At 37.8% G+C, this 17,202-nt stretch overlaps 1 protein-coding gene across 1 annotated transcript in view; it reads left to right on the forward strand.

Annotated features, from left to right (window-relative positions):
* Positions 1-17,202, forward strand: part of STARD9 (StAR-related lipid transfer (START) domain containing 9) — a 110,912-nt gene that overhangs the window by 58,751 nt on the left and 34,959 nt on the right. Inside the window, exons 10-20 of the mRNA XM_009887985.1 lie at positions 3,125-3,197; positions 4,114-4,180; positions 5,151-5,249; positions 5,466-5,666; positions 6,075-6,172; positions 8,386-8,463; positions 9,299-9,373; positions 10,058-10,237; positions 14,110-14,161; positions 15,090-15,227; positions 16,128-16,210. Coding sequence (XP_009886287.1) covers positions 3,125-3,197; positions 4,114-4,180; positions 5,151-5,249; positions 5,466-5,666; positions 6,075-6,172; positions 8,386-8,463; positions 9,299-9,373; positions 10,058-10,237; positions 14,110-14,161; positions 15,090-15,227; positions 16,128-16,210 — 1,144 coding nt within the window. The remainder of the gene's footprint in view (positions 1-3,124; positions 3,198-4,113; positions 4,181-5,150; positions 5,250-5,465; positions 5,667-6,074; positions 6,173-8,385; positions 8,464-9,298; positions 9,374-10,057; positions 10,238-14,109; positions 14,162-15,089; positions 15,228-16,127; positions 16,211-17,202) is intronic.

Consider the following 17,202-nt stretch of genomic DNA (forward strand, 5'->3'; position numbering starts at 1 on the left):
CAGTTCCATCTTTATTTAACACTTCTTTCACCATGTGTTGATTTCATTAATGTTTATTTTACTGACAGCATTGCCAATGCTTTGTTGTGACAGGGTGTCAGATTTGCTGATCCTGCACGACGTACGCATAAGATGTTACATATCCTCATATTATGCACAATAAGGGCTACAAGCACTCGTGAAGTTGTTTCTTCAAAACTGATCCCATGCTGACTTACCCACAAAATTCAACCATCTGTCTGGGATAAAAAATGCATGCTAGGAAAACATTTTGCTGTAAACAGGCTTGGTTTTTTGCTCCACTTGCTCATGGCCCTTTAGACTGTATAGCTTTCAACTCACTTGTTAGTGTAACAGTGATATAAAACTGCTGAAAAGATAGTGTATTTTTATTTAGTTTCTAAAAGCATTTGTTTCATAGTTATTTGTTTTAAGTTTTAGAAATATTTTTTTAAGTTCTTAGCAAACCTGCATGATTTGGACTACAAGAGGACTGTGGGAATTGGCACACCAGTGAAGCCAATGATTTCAGGTCTCATTAGTCAAGATACTTTTTTGTTTTCAACAGGGAGCCTTGGATATCAATGCAACTGCGATTACTGTGATGGAAAAAAGTTATATTTGAAATGATCCTCCAAATACAAATAACAGTTCCAAAACTGATATTAAGCCTTACCATAAGAGAGATCAAGTTTTTAGAATATCAGTGATGCTGGGAAGTAAATAAAAACTGCATTAGCACAAAAACATAGAATATACAGCAGGATGAAGCTTTGCTGCTTCTGCTTATAGCAATCAGTAGATGCATCTCTACAGTTAGAAGAGACTTTTCAAAACAACAACAAAATTCCAGTCCATCTCCTAGTGTAATCGTACAGTTGTCTCATTGGTATGGAAATAGAAAATGTGGAGAAAACGAGATCAGAGGGTCAATATTTTATGCGTAAGTTTTTGTAATGCTTTAGTGAAGTTTCAAGCTTTGTCACTTGCATGAAACCAAGCAACTTCTTTTTCTGAGTAACTTTTCAAAAACTTGTTTGGAATATACAGCAAACTCCTATTTACCCATAGTCTACTTTTATGAAATATTCTGCAGAGTATTTATTAGCACGTTCTAAATGCAAACAAACTAATTTAAAACATCTGCAGTCTGGGAAATGATGCAAAAAGAACATCAGCAAGATCTTAAGGATAAGGAATGTGGGGAACAGGTTGCAATTGCCCCATATGGCTGGAGGTAGGAGAGGAGCAGATGCGATATGATGGCTTCAGGTCTGACTATACAGGAAACATAGGAGGGGAAGCTCCCCCTGAACATGGGTGGTGCCTTTCATGGGGAAGCTCCTGTACTAACAAGCAGAATTTACTGAAGGCATTTTTACTACCAGTTGGTTTTATCAGGCCATCTCCAACCCTGCTCTGGCTGCACCTGTCCATTATAAAATTAACAAATATGAGTTTCAACATGCAATCATTATTTTTGTTGTAACTCTCAGTGCTATTATTTTATTTTCTCTTGACACTTTGCAAGACTTAGTCTCGTATGCTTAAGAGTAAAATTTTTTAAATACAGGAAATACAAATTTCCAAAAGCATAGCCCTGGCGCTGTGGAAAGCAAAACAACCAATGAATCTAGCTAATACTATTTCAACAGTTAAAAATATTAAAATGTACTCCATGTGCCATGATGAAATAGAATATATGAAAAACTAACACATACATTCTCCCATAAAAATGCTTACATGGGTTGTGAGTATTTGCGATGTGAACTTGCCCTCCAGTTACCCTGTGTATTGTTGGAGGTGAGAAGCGAGTACTAACACTTCCTCCTCCAAATTCCTGGGGCACTTTCTATTTTTCCTTTGCTTTATAAACTCCAGTGCTGTTCCTTTATATTGTCTGGCCACTGTGGAGCTGTTTTCTGTCTTCTGCCCTTTACTTAATTGTTTGTCTTCCTCTTCCAACATCTGGACACTAGTTCACGTTCTCCTGCTTCCTCAGCTTAGGTGCAGTTGTAACCATGATGCACTACGCTGCCTGTAGCTTTTGGCAGTGCTTGCTCACATGGCTGTGGAGGCGTAGGAAGTGGAGAGCAACAGAGAGGAGAGTCTTGGAGTGCTTTGGCCTCCTGCAGCAGGCACTCAGGGGCGTATGCACAGCTGTGGCTCTCTAGTGCAACTGCTCTCTGCAGTACTCTGACAGCTGAGTTCCGAACAAAAATGTGGTTCCGTTGTCCTTGCCTGCACTAGTAAAAATTGCTTGCTGTTGTTGAGTGTGAGCTTGGCAAAACTGATGCTAAACACTGCGCTTGTAGCTTGCCTTGATTATCGGCTATAAGAGCAATAAAGGAAAAGACCTGTGACCTGGCTTCTGCCCTAGGCAAAGCCCTGCTTTCTTTGGGTTTGTCTAATCAAAACAACGACAAAGAAAGCAGAATTTCCAAAAGTTCACGTTACAGAGGCAGTGGGAGAGTGCTGCTGCTCCTCATCCTGTGCCTGGTACCTGCTAGTCAGAGTGCTGGGGATCAGAGGGCTGGAGATGGATGACCGGTCTGTCCGCATGTTAAAGCCAAGCAAGTGCTACATGAGTCAATTACAGTGTTCATTGGTACTTGTACGGGTAGACTAGCTAATCTCATTGGACTCCTCTAACTGTAAATTTACTGTATCAGCCCTGTGACAGAAGAGAGCCCCAGAAATGGTATATGAAGCTTTTTGGACCCTTTGAAGTACCAAGAAATAAAAATGGGAACAATATGAAGAAAATGCACTGGGCCAGTACATTCAGTGGTGTCGGGAGTGAGCTGTATGATGCAGTTGCTGGCTGTACTTCTCTGCTGTGTTCTACCCTTACGCAGTACCTTACACTTATGCTGTAAGGCTGCTTTAAGATATTTCTTCTGAGTGCTGCTGGTCGACAAAATCACCTCTAACTGACTCTCGGTTTCCACCCTTCCAGGTCCTCTGCCAAACACTCTGTGATCAGTTCCAAGAATACAGCCTACCATATTCTCCAAGTTTCGCATTCCTTCATCTTCATTTACCTCCTGTATTTGTTATTTTTGCTTTCCCTGAATACAGGGAAATAAGCCTTTGTAATTGAATGGTTTGTTCTTCTCTCTAGAATCACAGCAGCTACGCATATTCACAATGCCAGCAGCAGATCCCATGCTATCTTCACCATCCATTACACTCAGGTTAGCTAAAAATAATCCAACTTCCTTTTCTCTTCTCTCTCAAAAAGCATTGTTCAATGTGTTGTGCATTGTTTACTTGTCACTGGTTTGTGCTGTTTGTAATAATCTCAGTGGAAGCTGTTACTTATTTCCTTTGGATCACACTGCAGATGTGTTAGGCTTCCCACACTGCCCGATGTGTTGAGTGTTTACTGAAGTGTTCTTGTTCCTTTGTGGAAGCTTATAGTCAGAAGTGATGCCAAAAACTCACTGTAAAAAGAAATGTTTAAAGTTTTAATCTGCCCTTTGAAATGCAATAGCCCTTCTAGGATGCTGTGAAAATTATGTGTGAATATTTTTGAAGTTATGTTTTGTCACACTTGTTTAGGATCCTTAATTGAAGTATAGCATTAGTTTAACACTTACCAAAAGTTTGTATCTGTCCAGCTTTTCAGATGTGCTCATCTCTTTAGCATTTGGCATCCAGTACTCTTCCAGAGACAATGCACCCTTTCTCTGGAGGAATTATATCCTTCCCTGGCAGGGAAGTCGTTCAGTGATCCAATAGACCTTTTCTATCTCACATTTCTAACATCCTGTAATCACAGAACATTTTGGGGCATTTTTCGGTATTTAACAAAAGACCTTTAGAATACATTAGTGGAAAATAACTCTGCAAGATCTACAAGAAAGCCTTTCACGGTCGCTAGGCAGTAGAGGTTTTTTTCAAGAGGAAATCGACATAAGAGGGTAGTTTCTCTGTTGGGTGAGAAAGCTGTTGAGTTAATGGTTTGAACATAGTCAGTGGGTCAAGGTCACAACGAAAGGCAGTGAGACAGTCGTGTACAACTCAGTTTCAAACAAAAGAGCACATCTACTTTGGTTTTATTAATTAATTAAAAGAAATAATCTTCCTTATTTACATTTTTCTTTTCAGGCTATATTGGAGAACAATCTCCCCTCTGAAATCGCAAGCAAGATCAACTTAGTGGACCTTGCAGGCAGGTAATAATATACTGAGGGGCAAAAAAGTAATCTTCTCTGAAGATGCCGATAGTACTGCCTTAAAAGATGACATTTAATATTTTAAAGCTTCATTAAATTAACAAGAAGCCTGACTTTTGTATACAGTAACAAGGAATATTAAGTTAATATGGTCTTGGTCATCTGTTCTTGGGTCATCTGTGTTGGGTATTGGATTTCATTGGGGAAGGCAATTCCTTGGTCCTCAGATCCAGTACTGTGCTGTTGCATACATTTAAGGTAATTCCATTCAACCCTGTATTCTTATTAAGTGGCTTTTCCAGTAGATATTGGTGGAATTACCAAATCTGAACTTGAAAAGAGAGAAGAAACAAAAGGAATGTATTCCTCTTGGTGTACTAGAATGGGTGGGGGAAAATAGTCATATCTCACTGCTTATGTTTTTCGTGTTCCAAAAGTTCCTAAGTCTCTGGTCTTACGTATGCATTTCAGTGGGAAACGTGGTTATGCTGGATGTGACAGAGAATAGAAAAATTGAAGTTGTGCTGAAGAGTTACAGAACAGTCGGAGAATAGGACCCTTTTTTTTTCCTCGGGAACATAAATCGCCATGCATGTCTGAGCAGAGAAAGTAACATTGAGGGGATATACAGACTTGTGCACTAGGACAGCCTGGGGTTTTTTTGTGGTTTCTTTTTTTTTCTTTTTTTTTTTTTTAATTCAGAACCACTATGATTGGGTTGCCCAGTTCAGGCTTGAATTTGTTCTGATGGGTCTTTAGCAGTAGTTTGTGCCAGTGGCCTTGGCTCATGGTTGTTTGGACTTTCTGAACCAGAGAGCAATGTAAAGTATTCAAAGCATATGTTTTTTTAATTGCAAAGCTTGCAATTTCTGTTTTCTGTATGTCATGATGTTTATCATATTGATTGTATGTTAAAAATTAAGCATTTTTGTTTGGTTTGCATTGTCTTTTCCATGCTTTTGTACTACTGTGAAAGAGCTGATCCCAGTTACTGTAAAGATCGAATTACCGAAGGTGCCAATATTAACAAGTCATTAGTTACACTTGGAATTGTCATCTCCACTTTAGGTAAGACAGTAGTTCTTTATATTGAAGGGCAGTGATAAAAGCATAAGACTCACTCACCACGTGCTGTGTCTTAATGTTTATCAATATTTACAACAAAAGGCTGAACAGAACACTTGTGTTGTGTCTTCATAAACTGTAATGACATCTGAGAAAATTAAATAGCCATGACAGAAAAAGGTGACCCCTTTCCTGAGCTCTGTGGTATTTCTCCTTCAGCACAAAATTCACAGATGTTCAGCAGCTGCCAGAGCATAAACACCATAACAAGCGAAGGGGAGAGCAGTCATGCGGACAGTCCTTCCACAGGCAGCATCAGTGGGACCAGGCGACCAGCTTACATCCCATACCGTGACTCCATCCTCACCTGGCTTCTGAAAGACAGTCTGGGGGGCAACTCCAAGACCATTATGATTGCCAGTGAGTTTGGTTTCTATTAATTGTTAACATTTTGCACTACATTACCCCCTTAAAATACATGTCTTCTGCAGTGAGAAGACAGCTATTTCACTTAGAATTTGGCCTTGTAAATATTTTCATAATTACTTCATAGGATACTCAAGGAAATGAAAAGGCATGCTGATTGTGCATGATGTTAAACTTAAGAATTTTTCTAAGGTCATAGTTGATTTAAAGTGATTTATTCAGTTATAAATATAATCTTGAGAAGACATTCTCTGTGAGCTTGATGAAATATCCCTAAGGATACTCTTGGGTTTATTTTTTAAAGAAGCAAGACTAAAAAAAATCCACCATTTTGAGAAGTGATGGGTTAAACATACTACTTTTTAAAATAGTGATTGTTTTCTATTTGTTTTCTGTCTGTAGCTATCTCTCCTGCCAGCTCCAGCTACAACGAGACCATGAGTACCTTAAGATATGCTTCAAATGCCAAAAATATTATTAACAAGCCCAGAGTGAATGAGGTGAGGCCTTGAGTTCTGCTTTTCATTCTTTCATTTTGTTGTGTGCATTATTTAAGGTTTATTCAGTATATCTGCTCTCTGAATAAAATTCATACCTCTTTTTCCCAGGTTAATGAGAGCTAAATAGGAGCCTGGATATTACAGAAATAATTTTCTTGATCCTGTGCAGCTTAAACCATTTAGAATTTCACACCCATTTTATATTCTTCATCTCTTTCCATTTTCAATCCTCCTTCTTTTTGAATTGTTATGATATGTATGTTTACCCTATGTCCTTATCCTAAATATTGGCAGAGTTACAGAACTATTAGGATTATATGTTACTATTTAACCTGTTACTATAAGTGCATAATCCTTGCAACCCTTCCTTTTGGCATGTAAAATGAACTGTGTTAAGGTTGCAAAGTCAAGAATTCAAAAGTTAATGTGCCAGGCCCAAGGTAGCCTATGTAGTCTCAATTTGCCATCTTTTCGGTATGCAAGATGATGAAGTCTTTAAATACATGGGAGTGGTTTTTGCCCCAGAACCCCAGTTTCGTTCATTGCATAAAATAGGCCTGTTCCAGGTATGAACTCTGACTGCACGGCAGTTTCATCTGTTTGGTTGTGCAGAGGTCCTTCACAGGCTGCACAAGTTAAAAGGGGGCAGGATACTAAGGGGGGAGCCTGGTGCTGTCTTGGAGAACTGGATTCTGTCGTTGCCCCTGCTGCAGCATTCTTGTTCGATGCTAGTCCAGACACTTAAAGCAAACTTTCAATGTGTGCTTGTTCCTCATTTTCCACCCTTAACCCCCAGTCCGCGTTTATCAAAAGGGAAAAATGTAAATTGTCCCAATCAAAGACATGCTGTTAAAAAAGATTGATTAGCAGCTGTGGAGGTTGTAGACACTATAGTGATGAGAACTGGCATAAAAAAAAAAATCCATGGGGAAATGCATAATTCTGTCTGGTTTCACAGCAAAATTCAACTAGCACATAGTAATCAAGATGTATGATCACACACTAGAAATATAAAACTCCTGCATTACTGCTCTTTAACTGAGCGTTCTTCACCTGGCATTCTGTGTGAGGCTGCCATCCTATGGTGATCATGTAACTTAAGGACTGAATCACAGTGTGTCCATTTAAGGGGACTGAATTAAAGGTTCAAAAAGTCTTAATTCCAGCATTTCTTAATCTTTGAACGGTTGACTTTACAACTTTAGTAGTGTTCTTTTGTGATTTGGCATGGGTGTATCAAGATTTTTTCTGTAGATAAAAGGATAGAATCTTAGAGAGGTACTTCACTTATTTGCTTTCTTAACGATACTCCGTTAAATCTTGGGCAGAAGGAAACCCTTCTAATCCGAGGTTTCCCAAATTTAATTTGCATCCATATTACCAGTGCCTACAACTAGTTTTTAGACATCACTAGTGGCAGCAATAGCGTGTTTGGTTTTCACAGCAGCTGTTCTCAACTCTGTGACAGGCCACAAGCAAGCAAACACTGTCCTTCTGGGTTGGCCTCTTGTGACATAGAGCCTCTCAGCCTCCCGACTTGTGTGCCCATCACTCTCTTGCACAGCCCACGCTAGACCTTTCGCTCCATCCTTTCAGCTAGCTGCTTTCTTCCCCTCAGTGCAAACTGACCTGAACCAAAGTGTCACTGGTAACCCAGAGATAGTTGACTCATGACTCCAAGAGTTTCTCCGAACTGTCTGTGAAAAGCTGGTTTCCAGAAACTGCCTATGCAGAGCTGCTGGCTCTGAAAGCGAGATAAATACCTACACACAAGCAGGCCAGAAATGCTTTGTGTATCAGCTGCGAGGGGTTTTAATACCATGGTTGGTGACATTCTGACTTAGCCTTCTCTAGCCCTCTGCATGACAGAAATAACAGCTTTTTTTCCTGACCTGATGGGACTATTTTCAAGGTAAATCCATAAAAGTAGTGAGGTATCCAGCTATTGTCACCATGGGAAAAAAATCCTATGGTAGGTATATGTTCAGCAAAAAGATGGAACAAAGTTTATGCAAAAAGAGAACCTATCAAACATAGGAGCCACCTACACATGGGCAATACATCCCAGAGGCCTGGCAGAGCGGAGCAAGGAGTACTGCTGTGAGTGTGCCTGTTCTCCTCTCCTCCTGGCTCTTGGAGAAGCTCTGCATTGATTTCTTTAGCTAGATTTTTTAAACCATGATTTTTCCAACATCTGTGTCTCAATGTTTCAGGATGCAAATGTAAAACTGATCAGAGAACTGCGAGAAGAAATTGATAGGCTGAAGAGTATGCTGATGAGCTTTGAACTGGTATGTAGGAACACTTCCTAGTTGGAGCTCTGATGGTGCTTTAGGTAGCTACAGTAGCTTGCTTTCATCTTATCTGTTTATCTTTCCATGTTTATTGTAACTGAGGGGAAATTAAGCTGTTCTCTGAGTGATCTGATGATGATTATAAGGCTAGCTACATTTCTGTCATTCCTCCTTTTTCTGGCATTATATTGGTAATCCTGAAGTATAAGCAGTTGTGTAATGATTAGAAAGGATTTCCTTGTCTGTCTTTCATGGAGATGGATGGTTTTGTTGTCCAGAAGTACCATGAAATAGAAATATGGGATATAGAAGCACAAAGACAGTACAAAATATTAATCATTGATGTAATTTCCCTGCCAGACTTGTTACAATCCTCTTTCCCAAAAAATGAGCTAGTAGACCTCAACAGTCTGTTGGAGGTTTCACTCCTGCCTGCACACTCTGTCCCCACAAAGAAGTTGTGAACATCTGTGAGGCCTCACAATACAGCTGACACTCTTTTGGTTTTTCTCCTTCAGAATAATAATAGCATCTTGGCTTTCCATGCCATGGAGAGCATGTTTTGCTGGGAGAGACTAGAACTACAGTCCAGGATTTATTTACACAGAAGTATCTCTCTGTTACTGTTCTTTCACCGGTTCTTCACAAAAACTTGCATGCAATAGCTGAGGTGTAGGCTACATGCTAGAAGAAGGCAGCGTCAAATGGCTGTGTATTTTGTCTTTCCTTCCCTGAGTTCATCTCCTTGAAATCCTGGAGAGTGAAAGAACATGCCTGCCAGTTGTGAGTAAGGAAACTAACATGTAGATCTCGGTGGCTGTTGTTTGTACAGAGGAATTCCAGTCCTTCTTGGAGCGATGACAGGGATGGAAATCTGACTGAGCTGGTTCTTCAGAATGAAATGAAGGTGTGTATGATCTATTTGATGCTGTAACTCTCTTCTGTTTCACTGGGCCAGGGGTGATAGTGTTGCCATAGTTCTGAAACCACAGTGACAATGTTTTTGTCCTAATCCTTTCCTGATTTCTCTGAATATGTTGGGTGCTCTCTACCAATTGGGATGAAAGTCTTGTGTCCTTAATGGGATACTATCCACTGAATATCACTAAGCCTGCACAATCTCCTCCTTGTTTGAAAGCTGTCTCAATATATCACAGTAATTCATTATACAGAGCCTCTCTCTTCTAAGATTAAACTCCTTCAATCTATCAAAAGAAATTATTGTGCAGTCACCAAATTACTAAGAAGATTTGATCACTGGTGACCTGTAAAGGTTTTGGAGATCTTAATTTTACGTTTTACTTAAAAACAGGCAAAACAACTAGTTAGCGTGATCATATATCTTTCTGACATTTGGGGGACTGAGTCTTCAATAGATTAAACCTACTTCACTTGGTGGTAGTATAGTTTTTACCTGATTTTTTTGTTGCCACAGAAATGTACTGCAATTAGAAATACACCTGCATTGCAACCTGTGAAAGAATTTTGCATCCAGTAACTGGGAAAAATCCTGTTCTTTCTGAAGAAATTTATGTATGAGAAAAATTAACCTGCTTAGTAAATGAAACAGTTTCTTCTCCTATTCTTTAAGATCGAGCAATTGACCAAAGACTGGACAAGTAAATGGACAGACAGGAAAGCCATCATGGAAGAATACAGTGTGGACATCAACAAAGAAAAAGCTGGAGTAACAATAGATTCTAGTTTACCTCATCTAATGGCCATGGATGATGATATCCTCAGCACAGGAGTGGTGTTGTATCATCTCAGGGTGAGATATTGTCACTTGCCTTATTTTTGCCTTGAATTTGAAAACGCTTGTTTTCTTTGGAAATGGAGAGTGGTTAAGGTATCATTACAATGACAGCTATGAAAAAGGCCGCAGCCCACAAGACACAGATGGTGGAAAAAAGCAGAAAAGGTTACGTGAAAGTGGAGGAGGAGTAGTCATATATGGAATAATAAGTTGACCTCTTATGAATGCAAGTGCAAACTATTTGATAATGTATCATAAGCAAAGGCAATAGTAGTTTGTCCATGAAGCGTGAGGACAGGTGTGTGTGTGCGCGCGCGCGTGTGTGTGTAAACAGAAAGGATGTTGCCTAAAGTATACCAGATGTGCTGGTCCAGATTTTACCTGGTACTTGTATCCTTGAGACTGGAATACTTCTACATGTGTAGACTGAAGGTAAAAGTAAGCTTTAACAAGCACAGCTCACTTTGGCAATGACTTCTATATACTGCCTGCCAAGCAGATTCCAGGTGTGTAGCTTGAATGCTAATTACTTGTGATCCCACTTGAGTGACTATTTTCTTGGATCAGATAGTATCCCAGCCTCATAGATATTGTTTTGTTGTGTAGCTGCTCATTTAAGGCAAGTTTTTCACCAAGAAACTTTCATAACACTATATGCATATTACTCCACATTGCATCTTATGATGTGCATGGCTAGGTCAAATAGTTTTAGGATATTTTTATTTTTGTTTTGTTTTTTAGTAAGTCTGTGCTAAGCTGGACTTTAACTTTTTAATGTTGTTTAAATGAATGGAAATTACTGAAATAGTGATGTGGTTTAACATAAAAGGAATGATGGATGGGCATCTATACAGAGGTACACTTGTTAGCAAAAAATCTGTTAAATATGGTTGAAAATCATGTATTATTCTACTAATAAAAATATCTTAATCCAAATCTAGGATTTGTGCTACTTGATATAGTTTAGGGACACAGGATTATTTTTTTTCCTGTTAAAAAGCCACAACAAATATTTGAAACGGAAATCATGCTGTTCTTTATCATGTTGAAAGAAACTTTACCTAATTTTTCTTGTGCCAGCACAAAGAAATTGTACCAGGTAACAATTAGGGACCTAGTAATAGTGTTCAGTGCTGATCAACACGCAACTTGAACTACTCGATCCTACATTAACATTATATATTTATTACAAGCAATTGCTACTACTTAAATCTTTTTCCATTATATGCCATTTTGGAAACAGCAGATATTTTCACATACTAATTTTGACAACACCTAAAGTAATTTAAAGATGTTCATTTTAATGAAGAAACCTAGTTTGAAGGGTCATCCTCTGAATTCATTAGTGTCTCTCTGTCACACTAACATCTTTGTCCCCTCTTTCTTTGCTCCTAGATGCTGCCTTTTCTTTTCTTTGTGCTTTGCATCTTTTAGACTCTGGTGTCTATTACCTTCATCTGAACAGCAAGAAGGTAAAACATTAGCAGTTCCTTACATAGTAGGGCTTCAACATATAACAGCACTTTACATTGTACTTCTAGGGAGAGGTCATGGCAGCAGTTTTCAGATCATGTAGAATAAATGTGGCATTACTCTTAGTCTCTTGATATTCCATAGTAGTAATTGCGCTAATCAATGCTGTGCCTATGCTTAAAGAACCTTTCTTTCTTAGGTTGTGTTCTTTTTTTTTTTCTGGCTTACATTAACAAAAATATATGTTTTTCCATATAATTTAACTGACATTTTGTATAGCTTAAAAATATGGGATTTTTGTAATATTGTTTTAGAAGAATATGTACTTCACAAGCCCTTTTGAATGTTGGAGTACTCCCAAAACCAAAGGGGGAAAGCAATCTCACTCTTTATGGTTCTATAATGCGGCTTGGGAATTCTACCCTTAGTCAGGAAACACTGCCAGGAGACAGTAACAACATAAAAGCACTTCAACGGATGTGAAGATGTACTTTGATGTGTTAATGTGGAGTTGTGCAATCGTTTCATCTGAATCATCTATCTTTCACATTTTCAGGTAGAATACTCAATATCGAATTAGGAAAGAGTATAAATATTTAAAAAATTAGCTCAGTAATAGCATTTGAAAAAATGAAATTAGTGTGGGCCTGGCCTATGTTATGGCTCTGTTTGTTTTGTTTTCTTTTTTAAGTTGAGTTAGTTTGTTTGTATCCTATCTGTGCCTTTGCTTTTCTCTGCAATTTTTAGTTGTACTTAAACTCACCCAGAATCACTCCACTAACTGGGATACTGTTGTGCATTTCATGAGCCAATACTGCTCTAATATACTTCCCTGTATTAAATTGTATTACCAGAGAGTAATTTCAGCACATTGGTAAAAAGTTTCTTTTGGAATTAGAATAACTATTTCTTTGCTTAGCCAAGAAGATAATTGATAAAGAGGTCTTTTAGGAGTTGGTTTACTTTGTATAAAATACATGTCGCTAACTCACTTGGTTGTGGGGAGTGAGTCAAAGTTCATATGGATAATAAGTTTTCTGCAGGTTGGGGCCAAGCCAGGTGGATATTTCGTGATTGAATCCACTGAACATTAAACTGACATGTAACTTGATAATTATTCCAAAGCAGGGGCACAGTTCAGCTTTCAGCCTCTCCAGCAAGGCAGTCTCAGCAGGGCTTGTAGCAGAGGGCTTTGTTAGTTGGTTCAGATAGCTGACTTCTGTGAGGAACTGAATGATAATAATTCTCTTTCCTTCCAGTGCACAAAACCACTGTGATTTACCCATAATTACCCGTAACTGCATCATCTTACAGCAATGCACAGCTTCCCTTTTCTCAGTATTCAGGCTTCTGATTACTACTTCTTGCTTCGTCTTTAAATCTAGGCTATAACATGCTTGGAGCTGGAAGCATATTCAAGTTATTCTAATTAGAATACAAAAATCAAGTACTTTAATGGCCATAATTAATTTTAATATGACTGAAAGTTGCCGCTACAGTCGTTTTAGAGCTCATTCACTAATCTGTTTACAATAATGAAGTATAGCGTCTCTTCAGAGGTAGGAAATGATCTTGCTTTGTTTTCCTAAGGAAAAAAATAGAACTGGGAATGGAACATACTAGACAGGTAGTGAATTCATTGCTTTTTTTCATAGTTTTTTCTCATAGTATTGATTACATTACTGTGTTTTATTGAAATTTGTACTGTACCGTAAGAATACTGTCTCCCTTCCATCACTGGCCCATAATATGGTCTGTACCTGTTTGTTCTGGGGACTTTTGTTCCTAGGCGGTTCTTTTATTTGAAGTTATTGATTCTTCAAGTTGGGGAACTTGCCTTTTTACCATAATAACCAGGAAGACTTTTTATAAATGCCACTTAAGTTTTGGAAAAAAGTTCTTCTGTAGTAGTTAGTTTGAAGAATTCATAATCTATGACAAAGTTCCCTTATGAAGTAGGAATTTTGTTACTTTCATATCTGAAAAACCTATTTAAATGAATAATCATTTTGCAGCTTCTTTCTTCCTGCATGGATATTTATAAAAAGAATTATTTTATTCCTGCAAACAACAAGTCTCGCTGTAAGAGTTCAAAGCATCAAAACTTGTATTCATATTTAAAATACTTGTCTCAAGCACAGTCCAAAAATTGTCCACTGAGGGTTACTTCATCTGCTGGAGTCATAATTGGAGAAGCTGACATAGCTGCAGGACAAGAAGTAATTGCATTGTTATGGGGGACAGCAGGCTGAAGCTTTACGTGGTAGTAGATAGAGTTTGCTCTAAATGATTTGTTCATTCAGAGATGATTTATTTGGGGTATTTGCTAAAATGCCATACCAAAGCTTTTTTAATTATGATATGTAATCCACTTTCAGTAACCAACTTTTCAATTAATTCTTTTCTTGTTTTAGGAAGGAACAACCAAAATTGGAAGAAGTGATTCAGACCAAGATCAAGATATTGGTGAGAGAATTATATTGCAAATTATTTTATGGTATGGTCAGGTCAAACCAAGAGGTTTATATTTGTCATGTGTAATAGCTAGGTAATGTTTCTGTTTGTCAGCTTTCTATATAGAAGGAGGTAAATAGAAGAGAATAATTGTTTAAGTTGGCTAAAATCATTCAGTTATTTTTTGTATAAGGGGTCAAAAAGTCGATGGTCTTGACCTCATTGAGATTGCTTCAGAATATCTTCACACTTTTAAAATGCTACACTAGAGTTTAAAAATATCTTCATCCAACATCTAAATCTTGGTATGTCCTACCCTAGACTAGTGGCACAAGTGATCATGAGCTATTGAAAAGTCTTTTCAACTCTACTTGGACAGAGTATTTTAGGTATAAAATCCAAATGATTCAGAGGTGGTTTTTTTTTTTTATTTCATTTCATTTGCACTCTTAATTTTAACATTGAATCTCAAGAGCTACAAATTATGATAGCTGAAACTTTATACTGAAATTGGAAACTTTGTGGAATCGCAGCTTTGGTTAGTTCTGTTAAGTTTGGTTAAGTTTGGTTATTGTCTGCCTGTAGGTTAGTAAATATAAACAATAAATGACATAATAGCAAGAAGAAAATTCAGCACAACAGAATAATTTGCACATCAGCTCACAAATCAGAAAGTAGTGTTTAGTTTTTCAGAACCAGAAATGCTTTAAGAAAAGCCATCTCACTATTTTCAATCAAGTAAGTTTTTTTCTGTGGTTAGGTACTTGGCTATCAATCAAAGAAGACAATTTAATCTCCTTGGTCTGCACATGATGTAGTATGTCTAAGGTATGAAGTACGTAGTCATAGTGTCAAACAGTGCGTGGTATTTCATGCTGAGGAAAATAGTGCAAACCCAACCCCTTCAACAGGTGAGATAAAACAAATCTATATGTTGTAGTTCTGCAGGGACGATGGATTGAAAGGGATCATTGTATGATAGACAACAACTGTGGGATTGTGACACTGCGACCAGTTCAGGGCGCACACTGCACTGTGAATGGATGTGAAGTCACTGGATCATGTCGTCTGTCACAAGGTAAGGCTTGCTCTTTCTGTGAAAACTGCATTGTAATCAACTTATTTCTGGAGTTTAGAGACAAGGATTTATGGAACTCATGCAGATCTAAGAAATACATCTCTCAGTCTCCTACCTAGCACCACAAAGTTTTATCCACGGCTGGAGCTTCCGGACTGGGGGAAATAAATTAAGTACCCTACAGAAAGTAAAAGTAAGACTTAGGTCAATATTAAGGCCCCTTTTGACAGCAGTAGTCTGTAGCCTTCTGAAAAGGGAAGATGTGTAGTCAGCAGCACTGTTGTGGAAAGTGGTGGAGACTAGTTCTAAGACAGCTGACCACTGGTGGGGTTTTTTGGCCATTATGTAATATGGTTGAAATTACCTTCAACGTTTTCAGTGTGTTTACGTGGAGGGTACTAGCCACTGAGTCATAAGCTATGGTGAATGAGCTCAGATGAAATGGATCAGGCTCCCATATTTTCAGGTTATTTAAAATGAAAAAAACAACAGAGTTTCTGGGAATTTGCAGTAATCTGGATTCTTTAAAAGGTAGTGTAAAAGCAAGTTTCCAGCAGTGGGTTGGTTATGGTTTTGATATGAAGTCAGGCTGGTCTTTAATATGAGCAGGTAATTTACTGTTATGTTCAGTTTGCAGAGATATCCAAGATTAGTTTGCTCAGATGCTGTCACTATGGAATAATAACTCTGCTGTTCCATAGTGGTAAATTTTAAAAATAGTCTTCTGCTCTGTGACGGTCAGAAAGCTGTTGTTTTGTTGGTTTTTTTATACTTACTATTCTGTAGTAGTTTGTATATGCTGTAGTCTGTATACTGGAGTTAAGAAGCTGCTAACGTTCTAGGGAACAACTGTTTGATGAATTATGCCCCTGTAGATTTCTAATTAATTTTTGTTCACAGGGGCCCTTGTTGTCCTTGGCAAGTCTCATAAGTTTAGATTCAATCACCCAGCAGAAGCTGCTATCTTAAGACAAAGAAGATCAGTAAGTTCTAAAACTGTATTTTTCTCTCCTAATTCTTTATTGATTTTTCCTAATTATTTTCCCTCTAAAAAGCAAGCCTGATATAGATAATATTTCTTCTCATCATCGTATTCACTTGCTTCATTTCCTCTATCTAATGGTCTGTAATGGCACTAAACCTTTTGTGGGAGGACAGTAGCACTTCTTTCAGATGTGCTTAGCAAAAGATGATGCAGATCCCTTGAATAATTTAGTGTTTCCTATTTCTAGTCATGGCTACAGTAGGATTGAAACAAAGACAGAATGCCGCAGTGAAAAGATCAGTTAAAAATCTTTCCACATTTGACAATTTTCTGACTTACCTCCTTTCTCTGACTTTTCACCATCCCAAATGAGGTATACTAGAAGAAATGGAAAATTTATGGAATTACATGCTTGAGTATTGTTGACTCTGAAAGCGCTTAATTGTTACATATATCAGAAATGGATTAAATATTTCTTGATATGTTAATCTCAAGAACTAACTACTGCAAGATATTTTTTGGTCAGCTAGTTCAATAATGTTTCAAATAAATTAGATAATTCTTAAAAATTACTGACATGTACAACTAAAAAACCTAACTTAACGTAAATTTTCTGGTTTAGGACATAACCATATTACCAAATGATACTGGCAAGAATCTACCTTTTAAAATGGATTTTCATATAATAACATCTTATAATTTCTGCTCAACTGTCCTTTTGTACTCACTTCTGTAGTTGAGATAAGGGGCTTAACTTCCATTTGTTTTCATTTTTAATTTCTTCATTAATGAAACGCAGTACATTAAAACTACAAGAAGAGGTGTACTTAGTAACAAATACTTAGGAATTTTGCAAATTATCAAAGACTAAGCAGAAGTGTAAGCAGGATTATAAAATCACATGGGAGGTATAATGCGGCATTGCACACAGTAGTTAGCAATGGCAGTTTTAATGATAACTTGGAAGTTCCTGGGTTGCTGTGATAGTTT

The sequence above is a fragment of the Charadrius vociferus genome, unplaced genomic scaffold (assembly GCF_000708025.1).
Source record: "Charadrius vociferus isolate BGI_N301 unplaced genomic scaffold, ASM70802v2 scaffold337, whole genome shotgun sequence".
NCBI classification, from domain to species: domain Eukaryota; kingdom Metazoa; phylum Chordata; class Aves; order Charadriiformes; family Charadriidae; genus Charadrius; species Charadrius vociferus.